The sequence below is a fragment of the Drosophila erecta genome, unplaced genomic scaffold (genome assembly GCF_003286155.1).
Source record: "Drosophila erecta strain 14021-0224.00,06,07 unplaced genomic scaffold, DereRS2 tig00000000-arrow-pilon, whole genome shotgun sequence".
Taxonomy (NCBI): domain Eukaryota; kingdom Metazoa; phylum Arthropoda; class Insecta; order Diptera; family Drosophilidae; genus Drosophila; species Drosophila erecta.
In genome coordinates this window covers 15,441,732-15,460,215 of record NW_020825194.1, presented here as the reverse complement: position 1 = coordinate 15,460,215, position 18,484 = coordinate 15,441,732, and the positions used below count along the sequence as shown (strand labels likewise).

The 18,484-nt window shown below is 42.0% G+C and overlaps 2 protein-coding genes across 2 annotated transcripts in view; one reads left to right on the top strand and one right to left on the bottom strand.

Annotated features, from left to right (window-relative positions):
- Positions 1–13,219, top strand: part of LOC6553710 — a 31,117-nt gene extending 17,898 nt beyond the window's left edge. Inside the window, exons 2-6 of the mRNA XM_026975873.1 lie at positions 4,958–5,117; positions 7,158–7,366; positions 12,298–12,431; positions 12,722–12,998; positions 13,147–13,219. Of these exons, the coding sequence (XP_026831674.1) occupies positions 4,960–5,117; positions 7,158–7,366; positions 12,298–12,431; positions 12,722–12,998; positions 13,147–13,211 (843 nt within the window). The 5' untranslated portion in view covers positions 4,958–4,959 and the 3' untranslated portion in view covers positions 13,212–13,219. The remainder of the gene's footprint in view (positions 1–4,957; positions 5,118–7,157; positions 7,367–12,297; positions 12,432–12,721; positions 12,999–13,146) is intronic.
- Positions 13,220–16,445: 3,226 nt separating this feature from the next.
- On the bottom strand, positions 16,446–18,254 carry LOC6553711 (UDP-glucuronosyltransferase 2B2). The gene is made up of 2 exons (XM_001980319.3): positions 17,549–18,254; positions 16,446–17,483 (listed from the first exon to the last, which is right to left on the bottom strand). The coding sequence occupies exons 1-2, from the start codon at positions 18,238–18,240 to the stop codon at positions 16,583–16,585; spliced, it is 1,593 nt and encodes a 530-aa protein (XP_001980355.1). The 5' UTR covers positions 18,241–18,254; the 3' UTR covers positions 16,446–16,582.
- Positions 18,255–18,484: the final 230 nt, after the last annotated feature.

Sequence of the window (18,484 nt, the reverse complement as noted above, 5' to 3'; positions counted from 1 at the left end):
ACTGAATGGCCTTACATCCACCGACTAGAGGTGCATTTGCCACAGCTGCCTAGGATCTCTGGCTATCCTATGTTCCACCTTTATCCACTCACTTCATTCGCTTACATCGGCCATTTTATTCTGGCGTTGAATTTCGCTGTCTACTTAGGATCGTATGTCCAATTTGATACGTTTTCAATTTAAATTTATATGTGCCCAGATATTAGTAATATATTTATTTTTTCTTATTTACATTTTATTGTTCAACTTGATATTATATTTTAATTTGAACGATGACAAAAGTGGTTGAACAAATTGTAATACTTGCTATATATTACTCTTGAAATGTTTCATACAACAATTTATTTTGCAAGGGATATCACCCATTCGGTGAGTAAAGTTCTGAGTTTTCTTTAAGTTTTTCCGTGCCATCATCATCGTCATCTTCGTCTGCATTCAACTTGCAGCTCGTTTGTGCCAGTTTTGCTCGTTTACAGGCTTTTACCTGAAACTATTACCTACTTGCCCGCTGAGCTGGTCGATCCCTGCCACGCCCCTATGCCTCTGGACTTTTCTCGCCCTCCATTTTACCCTGACGAGTTTTATTTTGCTACTGCAATCAAGTGTCGAGTCGCTGCATCTTATAGTTGCGAGTATGCAGTTTTTTAGCTGCAGAGCAGCTGCAGAAAGTTGCTCATCTGATTACATATTTATTCGCAATTTATGCATAATTCTATAACAGTTCAGTTCATTCTGGACTGGCTTTAATCAGCGTAAAAGTGAGAGATAACCTCTCGGAATCGAAGGCATGCCAGAAAACAGGCCCTTGGCAATCCATCAAGGCGTATCATGCTCGGGAACCCAAGAACTAAAACCCCACCAATTCCCGAGTGTATAAAACTGTCAGGAGCTCCCATGGACTCTCCACAAAGGAGAAAGAATAACAACATAAAACACTTTACCATCTGATACTCAACGTTAAAGCCCTGCTTTAAGTCCACATATAAACACCACCGAACTATTCGTGAAGCAAAAAAAAAGATGATGTATCTTTTGTTGTTTGCCCAACCTCCGAAAGCCACTAAAAATGTTAACTAAAGTGAAGGAAGAATATATGGCCTGATATGAACAAAAAGAAAAGTAGAAGGAAAGGGAAAGTAAATGTAACCAAGATGAAATGTGCGGAACTCCACCAGCAGCAATAACATGTTGAGCAAAAAATTATGATGGAAATGGGGAGCAGATGGAAATGGGACATGGAAAGCTGAGGCAACTTTGCAGGAGCAGAGGGCATTGACAAGCAGAAAATAGACCTGGCTGTGGCTCAGCATAAAACTAACAAGAAAATTCCGAGCTATGCATTCTATTCAGGGCGTAACGAATCATGTAACGAAGCTCTCACTTTTCGTTTTCTTTAAAATTACGAAGGCCAGCAGAATCTGTCGGAAGCCAAATGAAAATTGAGGAAAGGAAATGCTTTTAACCAAATGCTAATTAAATAGTAACATTTTTGAGGGGCTGAGAATGTTGAAACTCGATGTATTTCAGCATTTGAAATGGCCATTTAGTCCGTTTTTATGGTGATATGAAATTGTTCGATAAGTTTGATTCGTGTTGTTAGGATTTTTCATCAAACGAACTATCTTAAATCCTAATTGAATATAAATTGCAGCCCAGTCCTAGCTTTCTATATTAAGTAACATATTTTTAAGTATTTTTAAAGAACATCCACTGAAATAATGTATCATCAAAAAAAAGTGCCACATGTCAATGTCAACGGCGATGACAAAGATAAATTCTCCCAGCCAGGATATCTTTCAGTTTCCCTGCCCAGCAATAGTCATTACGATTTAAATTTAAAATAGCCCTGGCCTTGCTTTAAATTTTCAATTCTGCTTTGTAAATTTAATGCGCTGTTGAAGAGGAAAAAAGCTAAATGGCGCCAAATTCCGTCCGGCAATCAACTAAATTCAAAGCAAATTGTCCGCACAATGGACCAAATGTCCGCAACGGGACGGCCATCATGAATGTCCTCGAGGATTCGAGGATACGGCAAGCCAACAGCCTAATGCTCATTATTTTGCGCTTGAGAAATTTCTGTCTCGTCACTAATTCATCATTGTTTCGGCACATTAAATCCTTGAACGTCAACGCATTCATTATCTCATCGCATGTGAGTCGAGGGTCCTGAGCCGAATACTCTGCTTTTTGGCCAACTCATCGCCGGGCTCACATGGTCAGCTGTCTGTGCGTCTCTCTGTCTTTCCGTCTGTCTGTCATCGGCGTTTCGTCGCCTGGGCATGCTTGAGTGATATTAACTGACCGACAATCAGTCAAGGGTAACTGGAGCACCAGCGGCCAAGCAAAGTTGGCCGAAAGAGGCTTATGCGAGATTTTGGCCAGTTCCGCCAGCGGAGATAAAGTGGAGCATTCGAGCAGTAGGCAAGTTGATCACAAAAAGCCCTAGTCATGTTTGCAGATATTTTGTATTTAACCCTCTGCTTACCTGTGTGCTATATTTTAGGCATAGTGATCTAATAGGGCACTCCTTCATGCAAGCTTTCTGTAATATATTTGCCTTATATAGAGATCTTATTTCGATTTAAAGTGTCTTAGTAGTATTTTGCGTTTAATAGAAGTTTATGACAGTTAAATGGTTAAACATTAATTTCAAACTCTAAGGAAGTAGTGGATCGATCCCCTTATACTAATCCCTGGCATCGGAAAACTATTTGAACGCTTGCCAACCAGAGGGTTAATACCCCCTTTCAAGGATGCCTGTGCGGCTTGCATGTTAATTGCTTTCCAAGCTAATCGAATTTTTCGCCTGTCATTATGAGTAATGTGTCTAGGATGCACAGTGCGCACATAAAGCAATTTGTCGAGAAGATTGCGCCGAATGGCAAATTGCTCTAAGCGCTCCGCAATTTAAACTATTCGGGCTTAACGACATACGGACATAAACAATAAAATCGTTTAAGTGTAATCCCCCGTCGAATCAGCAAAAAAAGGTATAAAAAATAAAGGTGTATGCGAACCCGACGTAATCATACATGTCATCTGGCCTTAATTTCATATGCAAACAAAACATGATTACAAATGGCAAACGAGCATACAAAAAAAAAACCATTTAACAGAATGGCAAAAAAAGGGTAAAGAAAAAATATTTAACACGATGGCAAAAACTGATAAACAAAGGTATGCAAATATTCAAAATAGCAAATGTCAAATGCCCTTGCGGATAAATGCAAATTATAAACGGAGTTCTACATTCGAACAGTGGAACATTGCCCAATTATGTTTAAGAATTTTGTATTATATTTGTATTGTATTTGTATTTGTGCTAGGACTTGAGATCTAATAAACAAAGTAATCATTTACCCATTCCTTTAGTGCCACAACTGTTAGGTATGCAAACTGTGTCACGCAGCTTAGTTAACTTGGCTCCTTGGGGACGAATATCAACCGTAGTTGTCGTGGCAATAAATTCAGGACATCCTGCGGAGGTGGCCAGAAAAAGTCATATTACATCGCTAATTTATGTAGCACATAAGTTAATTTCTGTTTGTCTGTTATTTGTTGTAATTAGCCGACGTTCAAGCCGTTGTCCCTGGGGCCATTAAAACTCGTCCCTGGCCGCCGGAAAAGCGCCATCCCATAAACAAACGAGAAACTGTTGCTTCCGCCGACAGGGTGTGAAAAAAGGACAGATACTGCTGGATGTATATCCTCGCGAAAGAGATGACCGTGGTCCGGGCTAATTATTTTGTCGGTCAGCCGAAGTTCATAGTTCACATGCCCCAAAAACAGCTGGAGAAAGGGGGAAGAGCGCCACCCACTCGTGGCTGGTCCGTTTATATAATTTTTACTATCTGGCCAAGTAATATAAACTTAATTAATACCCGCGTCGGCCGACGGGTCGGGCATTTGATTCATTGCCTGCATTTGCGAGGCCGGGTTTAAATGCAATAATGGATGTGGCGACGCGGAAAAAAAATAAAAGTAAACGCATTAAAATGTGCCGAGTCTGACCTCTCGCAATGTGAGAAAGCGTAAAGGTCGAGCGACGGGTCAGCGGCGCCCAAAGTCAAAGAATTAACGACGGCGACCCTTTTGGCACCTCTGCCTTTTGAAAAAAAGGTTCTTCGCTCTATACAGCAAGACCAGCTGGGGGAAAATAATTCCAGAGATTTAAGGAACTCGTTTAATTATGTAATTGTTTGCCTGCCAATTGATGTATTCTTAAATGCCCTAAGAACTGTTTAATGACTAAAAAATTAAAAAATGGTGACACAATATTGCAACGTTAAATAATTATACTATCATAACCTAATGCTTAGGGAATGTACTTTTTTATACCCACTGCTGCCGCACATCAGCCGACCGCGAATATTTCGAAATCCAAAGAGAAATCACTTAGCAAACAATGAAATCCACGCGGATAACGAAACAAAATCTATTATTTTAAGTTCTTCATGTGCAGGTAAGCCCGTCCTTCCCCAAATCGAGTCCAAAATTTTCCAGCCATGTGGCAAGCTCGCACTTATCAACAGCTTACCCAATAATGCCCGTGGAATCGGTTTCCGTTCAGGTTGCATTCAGTGCTGGCAGCCTGGCTATAGTTTAGCTAAACGGAAAATGCTGCAACTAGAAAACATAACACATATATTTGACATAGACATGGTTATCAATGATCCTGATTTTGTAATATATAAATACAAAATGCAATAAAAGGTTTTTCAAATATCTGTCTGGGAATAATAGCGCTGTTTTACTAATTGTAAATATATTTGTAAGAATTAGCTGGTATTGATGCTCGTATTGATGATCAAGCTATTTTATAAATATGAGCTTATATCTCAGCTAGCTTCTTTGTAAATTGCACTCTGATGTAAATTAGCCTATAAGAGGCATATATGGAAAATATATTCAATTTCTTTCGCTAATGCTGGCTGCACTGTCTGCTCTGTCGTTGCAGGAATGGCTCCTGTGCCCGCGGAGGGACTGCACCTGTCCAACCTGTCCGTCCCGCGCATTATCGACGTGGCCCAAAAGGCGAAACTCTTCTGCAGCTACGCGATGGGCAATCGGACGCTGAACTCTGTCAAATGGTACAAGGATGGCCTCGAGTTTTTCAGGTGAGCCAACCCGCCGGCCGTGGCTGTGGCCGTAGACCAAATAAAATTGCTCCCACCTTCCCTATCTGGAACTCTTGAGCTCGCCAACCCACCATGAAAATATTTTTCGGCATTCAGTTTGAAATAATAAAATGTCGCCAGGGAGCCCCGGAGATTGGGAGTTGCGAAATGTGCCGGCGCATTCATGCAGATTTTATGGCGCAAATTGAAAACGTCATGAAACTGCAACACTGTCCGCAACAAAGTAAATTCGCACCAACTGCCAAAAAAAAAAAAAAAAAAATTAAAAAAAAATAAAAACAAAAACAAAAAGGAAAAATTGGCAGTGGGCTGGGTGGCTTGAAAGTGTCGCAACTAATTTAAATGCTTAATTGAAATGGATTTTTATGGCTCGCCTGCAATTGCGGCCAGGTGACGCTGCCATATCGGGCCCAAATATGTGCGAAGAGGGCTTTTTATTTAACTGGCTTAATTGTTGCACATTGCATTGCCGCATACAGGTGCGCACATATCCACGTATATCCAGGAAGACCGTAGCCCAGATCCGTGCTCTCCATCCGGGACTTAATCGAGTGTGAAATTTTTAACAAAAGGTGTGTGTTTGGGCATTACAAATCTTTTTTAATGTTTTGGTTATTGATTTTAAAAGCCCCGCTACAAATACGGAGAAGTCAAGGGGCAAAAAGTGTTATTTATGCCAAATATCAGAACCATTTAACGGCTTATGGACTTTGCCAGATGGTCGGACACGCCCATATTGGTGAAAATCCTTTAGTTACTATTACTCAAATCCTTACTTCATTAAACTTAAGAAAAAACTTGTATTCAAAGTTCGTTAAATTTGCCTGATGTTTTTTTGTTGCCCTCAATTCCTTTGTTTTGAAATAAAAACAAGATTTAAATGCGTTTTTTTGTTTAACTAATATTTATAATAACACAGCTTGAATTTAGATTTATTTAGCTCAGAGCCATTTGACAACCACGCCCCCAGCAACGAAGTTCGATGCAAATTTGAAGCGTTTTGGCCACCGCACTCGATTGGTTTGCCCACCAGTTCGAAATGATTGTTTTTGACATATTCGCGGGGGGTGAGGGAAGTGGATGTGGGCGTGGCAGGTCAGGACTATTGACAGAGAAGGGGGCGTATTCTGGGGATGGCCTAGCCAGTAATTTACTGCCGTAGGCAGTTGCCTCTTATCAATTACTCTTTTGTGTGAACGTTTTGATTGTGCGGTCTGCACTCGGCTTCAATTATTCATGTGCATTTGACACTGCGGTTGCTTCCATCTGTAACAAAAAACTCCACAAAGGATACACACGCACTTCGAGTGCAATTCTGAATTTGTTCGACCGTGCTTTTCTATCTGTTAAATTGAGTGTTTACGCCGAACAAATCGACCTAACAATCCATTTGGTTATGGCGTTGACAAAGAAAGCACACAAAGTTCAGGTTTAAATAATGGCCCTTCTGATTAATTTCGCAGTGCACGTTTTGATTAGGAGATTTTCGACAAGCCCAATTATATCATTAGGAATCATTTAATTACAATAATCTGCACTTCATATTTTCTGTGGAATTAAACTTTCTTAAGTTCCATCTCCCCGGGCTCGAATTATCGACACTTCCTTACATTCCCTTAACATTTTCCACAACCCTGAACCAAATTCAACTTCGAAGCAATCTTACCCGCTTTTCCCCAATTGCCACGCTAATTGCTGTAATCAAATGCAAATGCACACATCTATGAATGGAATTTTGAATTTTGAATTTCAATTGGATTGGATTGGATGTGCTCCGAAGACAATACGAAGTTGAGTGGAACTGCATAATATTTATAATAAAATCGACAGCCCTGCCAAATTCTGTATACAATTCGACGAGTGCTGCAGCTGTAGAGAGTGAAAAAAAATATATTTTTTTAGTTTCAGATGATTTCCTCATCAATATTTCATGGTATCGGTTTTGCGCAGCACTCGAGCTCAAGCAGCACTCCACCCCCATCTCTCTCTAACGCCCTCTTGCCACCTCTTTCCTTTCAGATACTCGCCTCTAACACCGCCGACAACAAATTGGTTCCCCGTCAAAGGTGTCACCATCGCCGACGGTTCGCCGCATTGCAATCAATTCATCTGCAACGTGGAGCTGGAGAAGCTCAGTGCCCACTCCTCCGGACAGTACAGGTGCGAGGTGTCCGGCGATGCGCCCGAGTTCAAGCTGATCGATCAGACGGCCAATATGACAGTCGGAGGTAGGTGAACAAAAATTCGGTGCGATCAACACACAGTGGGCGAGGACACTCAAAAACCACATAAAAAATATAGAAAAGGGGAATGTATGTATATGGGGAAAGGCTGTTCTAAAAATGTAACAAAGTTAATTTTCAGGTTATAAAGCTTATTCTTAAATGAACCACAAAACGGAATTTCTTGGCTAGTCATATCTTTATTTGCTAAAATCACAATTTACACCATCACAAAAGCTGATAAATAATCGCTAATTTCCCACTGTCCGCCGCCTTCTGCGTCTGTTATTTTTGTAGCTGTGTTTGATTTATGTTTTGCAACAGAAAGACAACAAATTATGTGCAATTTTGCAAACACTTAATAAAATTATAAATGGTCCTTGCACGGCCAGTAGAATTCGGGGTCGGGAGTTCAGTCACCAACTCCTTTCCATTTATCAATGCCACACCGGCGGAGTGTTCTCCGGGCGGATTGGGGAGGGATTCACGGATTACCGGATACGGATAAATGGGGTGGAGTACGGGGGAGGAGCAGCGGGAGGTGCAGGAGGCGCAATAGGGTCACGAACCTAGAGCAGTAGGCAGTTCAAAAGGGCGTCGCATAAGCGCTGGAAAATTGTGACACGCGTCAGCCATTTGTATGAGTAATGATTGTTAATAAATCCGGGACGAACCATCCCGAAACGCGTACAGCCCGTACAGTGAACACCACGGCCGAATGCCCCGCTGCGCCACCTGCCGCTCTGCTGAACAAATTCAACTCAATTGTGAGTTTTGTACGAATCAATTTATAATCTACAATGCGCGGTCGTTTGCCGTTGTCACGTGCTGGGCCTACCCAACAACAATAACCAGGGTAATGGCACAAAATACAACAAATGTCCCAGGACTAACTCGTTTGTGGCACTTGTAGTTGGGTTTGTTAACGTCAACGGCGCACCGCCGCACCGCCGCACCACCGCACCACCGCACCACCACACCATCGCACCACCGCATCATCGAACCACCAAAAGCCGCTGGCAACGCATCGCCCACCATTTTGATTTCGCTTTGATTGGCAGCGTACATGACGATGATTCCGCCCAGCACCCAACACTCTGCTGTGCACTGAGCAGATAATCATGATTCTTGATTGTATTTCATAATAAAAATATTCAGTTCCTAACCGTCTGTAGGTTCGTTTTACAGACTAAACCACTTATAAAAGAGATGTTGCATCATACTCAAAATACCAGGAAGCGGAATTAAGAACATTGTTCAAAAAATGGGACTTATTCAAATTTTGCGTTGCTTAAAATATTTAATTTAAAATTTAATTAAATATTTATTATTATTTCGTTAAATTTTAAATACTTTGATATTAAGACATTTAAGGACTTTTTTTTAAGATCGATCACTTTTTCTTTTACATGTTAGCCTTTTTTTCTACAGAAAAGATGAAAATTGTGCACTTTGTTTGTCAGCAGGGAAATTCAAAAATATTTTCTAAGTGTGACAATGTCCCTTTCTCCCTTTTCTGTGGTTGATTGCGGCCAAGAGAATTCGTCAGGCAGACAGTCGGAGTTTTGGTCGCTGGGCTGGCTCTACTTTGAAATTCAAATCAATTGATTTCGGCCCAAATGGAAATGGCCTGCTTATGTCTTTTGTTTCTAGTTTCTATGCGGCTCAAAATGATTTATTTGTCGCAATTTCGCCGCTCAGCGATTTGTCTCCTTTTGTAGCCGCCAGTCCTTCACATAGATGCTAAATGGATGGCCCGAGGCCTCGAGTTTCGAGTTTCGAGCTACGAGCTTCATGCTGCGAGCTTGGGTTCGTTTTGTGGGCGGCTTATTTATTGACGTTACTTTAAGAGATATTGATTTGCATAATGCGCACTTAGGCATTTGTTTACGCGTAACAATCAAATTTGAATTCGCATTTTCGTATTTGTATTGCGTCTTTAATTGGATGTTTGGCTGAGGGCAGACTGTTTGTGTGCTCGCTATTTGCATGTCAATTTGACTTTTATCTATTCAGCGTACTTAAATAGACAAAGTAAGCCATGCTCAAGTGGTTGTACATGGAAATCCCAGTGGCTGGATTAAGTGCCAGTCTGCAGGACGAGCTTACTGAAACGTGGATGGTTTTCCCTTTTCCGCCTTTCATTTTCCCCCTCAGCCAGCACACGATCGAATTTCCCTTGCTTTTTGCCACAATACTGCTCGATTATTAGTTGGCATTTATTTATTTCTTTCTGATTTATGGTGATTGATTTGGAATTGTGAAATATTGAAAGAACTGCAGCAGCAAAAGTGCACAGACTGAATCGACATTAAATGGAGTTTCATGAGGGAAATATATCATAATATTAAGGTGTATTTACTGCACAAAGAATTCATTTGTATAGATGGCTTGTTATGGCTTGTTTAAGAAAATAAATAAAATAATAACTTAAAGCGTTATATGTTGTAAAAATTATTACAAAATATATTCCGGTCATTATTTTCCTGTGCATTCTTCCTATCCCTTCTAAAACTAGACAGATACAATCTTTTGCTGAGATAATAAAATAGTCGTAGTGGCTGCGGCGACTGCCATTGGCATGTAACAACGTTAGTGGCCATTTGGTTTCGTCATTTTAATTTATATACATAAAATTAAAAAAAAGAACAGACTGCACCAAAAAACAAAAAAAAAACAAAATACCACGAGGAAAAAGAGCCAAAACAACAAAATAAAGCCAACCAGCCATGGCATCAAACTTCATCAACGAGATAGCGGCAAAGTTTAAAGTCCTCTTTGGGCAGAACAATGTGTTTGTGTGCGGGGAGTGTGAGAAAAGCTGGGAAATGCGGGGAAAGTGTGTGGGAAAGTGTGGTTGAAGGGGGAATTGGATGCACGTAGTTTTAGCTGGTGTCGCCTGTTTTTTGTTTCAATGAAGGCGAAGCTGTTGACAGACCAACAATCGACTTGGGAATTTTGTCACTAAAGTGCCATCGCCATCGTAACCACCTTAAAACTTTGTCACAACAACATCGGCCCAAATGCTCTGCCTCTCGATTTTCAAACAGCCATCACCCCGTACGCTTTGATAATGCCAGAAACAGGGATACCCGGATACTGGGATGCTAGGTCCAGGACTACAGGGGTACAGGGATACAGAAATCCACTGAAACACGGGAACACTAGGACACAGGATCTGGCCAGGGGGCTTGAGGTTTGCTTCAAACTTTTGCCGGGCATATATTTTGTCGCTTAGCTGCGTGCCGTGTGTCATCACACTGATTAACTTTGCCAAGTTTGCACAGCTCAGCAGTGGGCCGGGAAATGTCAGGATACGCCAGGATACACCAGGCTACAGCAGGATATGCCAGGACCTGCCGGTCAACACACACTGGCCATAAAACGGTGACTGAGCCGCACTTAATTACTTCGGAGATTTGCCGCATTTCAAGGGACAAGCTGCTTAGGTTCTTTATTTCCCTCTTTCACTGAAAGAAATTTGTGACGAAAGAAGCGGAAACAACTTCTAAGGCAAATAGTCGATAATTGGGGAAGTTACATTATGAATTTCATTAGGAACATAAGATTATTTGTCTTGACTTAAGTACCCACTATTTGTATAATTACAAAAATCAAACAATTCTTAGCATAAACGTTTATCCAATCATAAATAGGTAATAGCCAAAGAACAGGTTGAATGGTAAATATTCAATTCTCAGTGATTGTGTTCAATCTGCCCCTCTGACATTTGCCATTTAATGAAAGTGGCTTATCATTCGAGGTTAGATTTACCTTTAAAATAAACTCACTCTCGAAAATGGTTACACCTGTTTAGAGTGAAAATCCTGAAAAGTTTTTTTTTTTGCTCCTTTAGCATATCAACAATACAAATTTTGCCCTGAAAGACGGACTTTGCTTTGTATTTCTTGGTTTTCCGAGGGGTTTCCCCCTTCTTTTGGGTGTGTGTATTTTTTCAATCTGGTTTCTGGTGCTTTACTAGCACTCGGGTATACAACATAGCCATTTTTGGTTTATTTACCCTAGTTGATTGCTTTGTTTTCGTTGAATTTTCATTTTTGATGCTTTTGTTTCGCCCGCAATGCAAGTCCCACAATTGGGGGCGGCAAACGGACAAAGGGGGCGAGCCACCAGGCACCAGGCACAACATGGCCGCAATCATCAACTTCAACTCTGAATTCCGTCCATTGGTCCGTCAGTCCTCCAACCCGTAAGTTGTACTTGAAACAGGTCAGAAACTTTCCACCAAAGTGGTTTGTATTAAGTCAATTAAAAAGTTTTCAGTCCTGCTGACTGCCTGACTTCTGATGCCCCACCCACAGGCACTTCCACTTCCAATCCCACTCCCAGTCCCCACCGTCCATTGTCTCTGGAGGCCTTGGAGGTCCTTAGCATATTTCCCAAATTTCCCACAACAACATTCATTTGGATTCGGGATTTGTTGTTGCCATTGTGGTTGGTTTGGTGTGCGGTGAGAGGTGGAGAGGGGGATGGCGAGGGGGCACTCGCCATAAACTAAATTACGCTTGTTTTCATCAAAAAACTTTGTCCTGGGCAATTATTTGTTAAGATTAATTAACACTTCAAATAAATATTTGCTGTTGGCGTGTCAGTAATTGTGCAAGTGCCGGCTGCACTTTCCCATGTAGCATCCATTTCTGTGGCAACTAAGCTCGGATTTCAGCCCGACTTGGGGCTCTCTAATTGGGATAAGTTTGCTGCCCAAATGGCATTATGCATTTGCCGGCATTGTTGGGCACACAAATTTACTTTTGCCACCAGAGATGAGAAACTTTATGCACTTTTTCTAAATGGACAGCCATGCAGTCATGTTAAATCCTAGACCTTTAATTGCAATTGGAACAAAGCGGAGACAACTGACCCTATGTATGCATTCCTGAAACAACTTTTAATTATTATTTAAACTTGTATTTCAGTGCTGCCCAAATTCGATCCGTTCATTTCGGGCGTGCGACATGTGTACAAATATCACGACTATCTCGATGCCAATTGCAGTACGGAATTGTCAAGTCCGATGGCCAAGTTAACGTGGTATATTAATAATAAAACGGTAAGTATGGAAGAAAGTTATTAATAGGAAAGCTTAGCTATTTGGATTTCAGTTTATTATAATAATGGTGCTCATTTTTCCGGGTGTAAAAGTAGGAACCTAATTTTTTATTTGAGGAGCACTTTGGCACAGTCGCTAAGCCCACCTTAGCCCGGCCATCGAACTTGTCCAAATGTTGACAGAGTACTGGGAGAGGTCTGAAAGGCACGCCCGCATGTGGTGCACAATTTGGCTTTTAAACCCATCGCTTTCCCATTTCCATTTCCGCTTCCGTTTGCTTCCGGCCACAGGCACCTGGGCACAGTTTGCAGCCGCAAATCAACGAAGTCTCACGCAACGTGGACGGCTTTCACCTGTTCGCCAGCCACCTGCAGTTGCGACTACACCTGGACGACCAGCGGTTCATCAGCAAGAGCGAAATGCTGGAGCTCCGGTGCACGGCGGACATCATGGGACTGGCAGCCGTCAGGAGGGAGAGCAAGGTGCGGGCTACCATCCTGGCGCTCAAGGATGCCGGCACCAAGCAGCGGCTCACCGAGAACGGATCCTGCATCACGGGCCAACCAGGTGAGTTGGAGAGCAGTTCCACCCAGAAATATCATTGAACGTGGCTTACCTGGGATAAAACATTTTGTTGGGCTTCTGAGAAAGATATTATTTATTTTATTTTTACTTACGTGTATCAAATAGTAACCATGTCTGTTGTGATTTCTAGCTTCCCTGGCCGCCTGGCTCCTGAGCCTTGTCCACATTCTGCGCTGGCAAAGCTCCCAGAGTTAGTGGCTGGCAGTGACTGGCGCTCTGTTTCTGGCCTAAGTATCCAGGATTTGCCTCCAAGTGCACACACTCAACAATTAAGGGAAATAAAATAGACACGCGCGCCAAGTGAAAGGGCATTGGGTGATTCGCAGGATTTCGAGCCAAGTGAAAAGTTAACAAGCCAAGGCAGCAACAGTTGAATTTGTATATAGTCGAAATCGAATTAGTCTAGGTCCGAGCAGGAAGGCCAGCCATTTCCTACATAAGTGTAATGCAACATTTATTTATGTGTGAACAAGCCAACGGAAATGCAAAACCAAAAATTCAACACTGAATGAAAACTATGAAGAATAATTTAATAACTAGGTATATAAACGTAACATTTGCTACCAACTACGATTATATGTCAGAATTATTTCAATAGAGGAGTAAAATTTGAATATCAACAAATTTACACATGAATATTTGAGCACAGAAAAAAGGAACACACACAATCAATGGCAAGTAAACTTAATTATTGTATGTGAATTGTTAATTGTATTAAATGATGTATGGGAAATAAATAAAAAAATTAAAAAACATACATTCTTCATGTTTTAGAACTACTTTATAAAACATACAAAGGTAAGCACGTGTGTAAATATTATACAACCGGAAAACATTCTAAATCCGAACATGATGAGCACACATTTCCACATTTTAACAATGGTTATTTAATATATTGCCTTGGGTACTGCATCTATTTACGTCCAAAAGTGCGAGTCACATACATTTATTACGACTTGAGAGTCCCCTCGGAACAGCATGATATGAGGGTTCCCTTGGCCTCGGAAAGCGTTCCCTGTACTGCAAGCCCAAACTTCCCAATTGGATCTTCGATGGAAAGGCATTCAACACCGGATGGACTTCATTACAAAAGTTACTCTTTTTCCCATCACTTGATTTACTTATATGCCAACAATTCTCACGATTTTTCGGAAGACTCCAGCAGCACCACAAGAAGCTCAAGGCCGTTGAAAGTCGAATCAGGTGCAAGTATTGGGGTAAATCACTTGTTTTCACAGCAGACAAAATTCCTTCGGCCACAAGACCTGTTGGGTTCCAAAGGAGAGCCAGAGCCAGATGGACACCCACTATGTGGAGGATTGTACGTCGAAGTAAATGTTTTTTTGCAGTAATCCTCTGATTTCCGATCATGCAAAGTGGTCCAACTTGAAGTAGATAAATGTGGATGGCAGCAATAAATATAACCGAATTTAAATCAGGATCCTGGCACCTCAATGGCGGCCAAAGTAAGGAAAATATGTAGCTCATTTCGATTAGAACTAGTAGCCCCATGTTACAGATGGTTATGTAAACACTACAACCGTGCATTCTAAATTAACAACAGAAAATTTTAACCTAATAGTTTCTTATATTTCAAAATCAAAGACTAAAAAGGAAAAGAAAACTTTGTTTATAAATTCGATGAAAACCCATGAAGTTTACTTAAGCTTACATTTTAACCAAACCATTAAGTAATTGTTGAAAGAGCTTTCGCCGAATTGATACATTAACAAGTGTACTTTAATATTTTGAGTGCTTTCCGTTTCCTAGAAACTTAGTGGATGCCTATCAGAGCCAAAAAGGAACCTAATCCGAATTCCTGAAAAAGCGGTTGGGACCCCTTAAAAAAACCGCTTATGCCCCTCATTTCCTTTCCCAAAGTCGTTTACCTAACTTATGGCAAACAGATACGAACAAACAAAAACACTGAAAAAATGAAAGGAAAATGCTAACAACGGAAAATTCGATTTAGCACCCCCCGCCAATAAATATAAAACCAAACACTTTACAGGCCAGTGAAAAATACTCAACGCATTAGACTAAATCCGGCCTAAAATATGCAATGGCCAATGGCCGCCGCAGGTAAAAATGACAGCAAAAAATCGGTAGATAAAAGAAAACAAGAACAAAAACTGTCAGGCATTGACCGAAAATTATGCATCAAATTGCCTTGGGCATCGGGAAAAATAACAACGAAATTTGAGCAAACAAAGATAAGTTCCGCCGTCTGTTGGTTTGGGCTCGCCTTGAGTCCCAGCTCCGGATCCGGATACGCCTCTGACCCACTCCATCCATCCATCCAGCCACCAACCCACCCACGATTGGCCGCGGGCACATTAAATGACGGAAGTAAATAAGCTTGACAAATTTCCACTCATCATTTTTGCATTAATTCTGCCTCCTTTCTTGGACGAACCGACAAACCAACAGCCAGGAGACACGGGCACTGCACAAAAAAATCTCCTTTGATTAATCAAAAAATTTACCACTGCCACTGGAATGGGATGAAGCAACAACAACAGGAGGCAATGGTGGCCAAAAGGAAAAAAAAAAACAAGAAGCCAACCCAACAAATTGCCAAAGAGGCGCCGCCGATGCTCGGAGGGATTTTTTGAGTCCAGGACCAGGCGCCAAAGCGAAAACCGCGCTCCTGGAACGGAAAACTCGGAGCAGTTGCTCAGCAATCTGCAGTGAAAAAATAGCATGTGTTCTGGATAACCAAGAAATATTTTATATAATAATCAGTAAAATTTCTTTAAGTAATAGTCTGCAACCGTGTACTATTTACTTTGAGTGAAGCAAACAGAATGATTAACATATTTTACTTAATGTAGTCCACAAATCGAATAGAGCTGCATTGGAACATCGGTTTATATTCACTAGATATAACAATTTTGAAATCAGAAGCGAAACTTCAAATGCGATGCTAAACACCTAATTAAGAAAACATAACACATAGTTTTATTTATTAGTGCACAAGGACTCCATCTCAGCAATGTGCAGATAGAGATGGCAGCAAACGAAGATTTCACAGATTTTTGCACGCGATTTGTCAGCCCGACATTTCCGGCGACATCACCCTGGGCGGGAATTGGATTTGAGGTGTTTTTTATTGCCACTCTTATTGCTTTATTTTTCGGATGCCGCAGTCCAAGTTGATTTAGTAAGTCACGTGGCCGCGTAACTGTAAATTGCCCCATCCGGGGTTTTCACTTTAGGTGTGGGTTCCGTTTTCCAAGTCGTGCGCCACAAAGTGTCATCCTCGCTATGCTGGCTCCCATTTCCCTCGCTTTTCTTTTGCCAGCCAGATGGTTTTCCCTCGAATTTCGCCGAAGAAACACACTCGTTTGACCGCAGGCTCTGCCAAAACACGTACAAAGGAGCAGAGCGAAATTTTAGGATGGGAAAAATTAAAGTTACTCCGCCGCATATATATATAAAATATATTTCAAAGAAACTGCTTGTACGATTATCAGCTTGGAAACATAGTCATGATCCTCGATCTTTAATATACATGTTCGGAATATTAGTGCTATATTGTGCTATATATTAGTGCGGACGAACTATTAGTGCTTTTTCTCTTTCTTTGTCTTCGATACGAATTTCCTGTAAGTAAATTGCAGTAACAATTTGAGAAGCAGCACTAGAATTAGTAGAAGAACTGCAATTAGAGCATATATATCTATATTATTGGCGGCTATGAAGCTCATGTGCACCACAGGACTCTGAAGATGGGCAGCTCCATGGTGCCGGATGACGTACTCCGTCCAGTAGACCACTGATTCCCTAGCAGTCATCGGGCGATCCCTGTACAGGGAGGAGAACGAGGCCACCTTCTCGGAATACTGCGGATTCGACAAGATCTCTAGGATGGCCTCTTGGAACGGCTGCTCCTCCAGAGAGAGAAGACTCAGGGTAAGGCCAAATCCTTGCTTGACCATGACGTCGGCATTTCCGGGCTGATCTCCAAATACGGGCAATGACAGCATTGGCTTTCCGTGATATTGAGCTTCGGTTATGCCGCCCTTTCCGGCATGATTAATGAAAAGCTTTATGTTTGGGTGGGCCAGGATATCGTCCTGTGGAAGCCACTTCGAATAGAGGATGTTATCAGACTTTCCAGGAGTCTTTTCCAGGTCCTCCCACTTCCAGATCACCCTTTGCTTCAGCTTAGACAATACGTTAAACATCTTCACCACCGTGTCTGGATTTATATGGCTTCCTTTCACGTTGGAACCCAAGGACAACAGAATACCGCCATCCGTGGCATTACCCAGGAATGCGGCCATATTTTGGGGCAAGGGATGCGGCGTGTCCTTTACTTGTATGCCTCCGATCTCAATGGCAGCAGGAACATTTGGTCGGATTGGCCCCTCACTCGGTGCGTGGGAGGCGAAGAAAATCAACGAGGTGTTCTTCAGCAGTTCGGAGTAGTCGGGCATCGTGGGATCATCGCCGAATAGTTCCCTAGAAATCGTAATTGTCGTAACTATACTAACAAAGAATGTTAGACTATCAAGCTTCCCACTTACTTGTACAATCTCTTACTACGCCGCTCGGTAAGTACATTGAAAATTCCGAAGAAGAGGCTGGAACTGTAACCAGCCAAGCGCTGCCGGAAGGTCATGCCTTTGCCTTTCTCGACGGAATCGCTAATAGAGGGCACATAGGCGACCTCAAGAGGGTTGCCGATCAAAGGGTTCAACAGTTGATTGGGAGGCATTGTGGCAACGACGATTACAGGTGCGTTCACTTTCTTGGCGAATCCGAGCTGGTAATCGTTCATGAAGTATCCAGAGAGAACCACGTCGAACTTGTTGTCCCTATTAAGGTACAGATCACGAACACGGTCGTCCTTGAGGGCACCAGCCATCTTATCGAACATAAAGTCCATCTGACTCGTCATGCGGAGCATGGACAGGATCATGTTGCTATTGTCACTCTTCGACATCGCTCCAATGATGTCACTCATTTGCTGGGCCTCCTCTTTGGTCAGTGGCACCGTGATCACTTTAATGTTTTTGTGGTTGACCACTGGCTTCAGCACCGTGATCACCGTCACATTGTGCCCCTTCTCCGCAAGAACTTTAGCCGTGCTCATTTGGATGATCAAATGCGAGGGACTTAGGCTGGGAAAGACACCCAAAATATTTGCACCGTGGCAGCCACCTAAAGCACAGATGGCGGTCGCCATGAGCAGATAGAGACCTGACTTGTGAACCATTTCGGTGGAACTTTTGCCGTATACTGATAGAGGAAACCTCTGGCAATACCTTATATTTGTACTTGGATTGCCGCTGACTTCGGATGACCATCCAGTTTGCCACCGATAAGTGAGTCGTGCTTTCCGCATTGTTGTGATAGGTTGTTTAATAAAACATTTCACAACCATATCAGCTATTTCTCTAAGGTTTAAATGTGCGCGGATCGATAGTGGGTCCCTTATCGCGCCAAACATTTGCTAATCG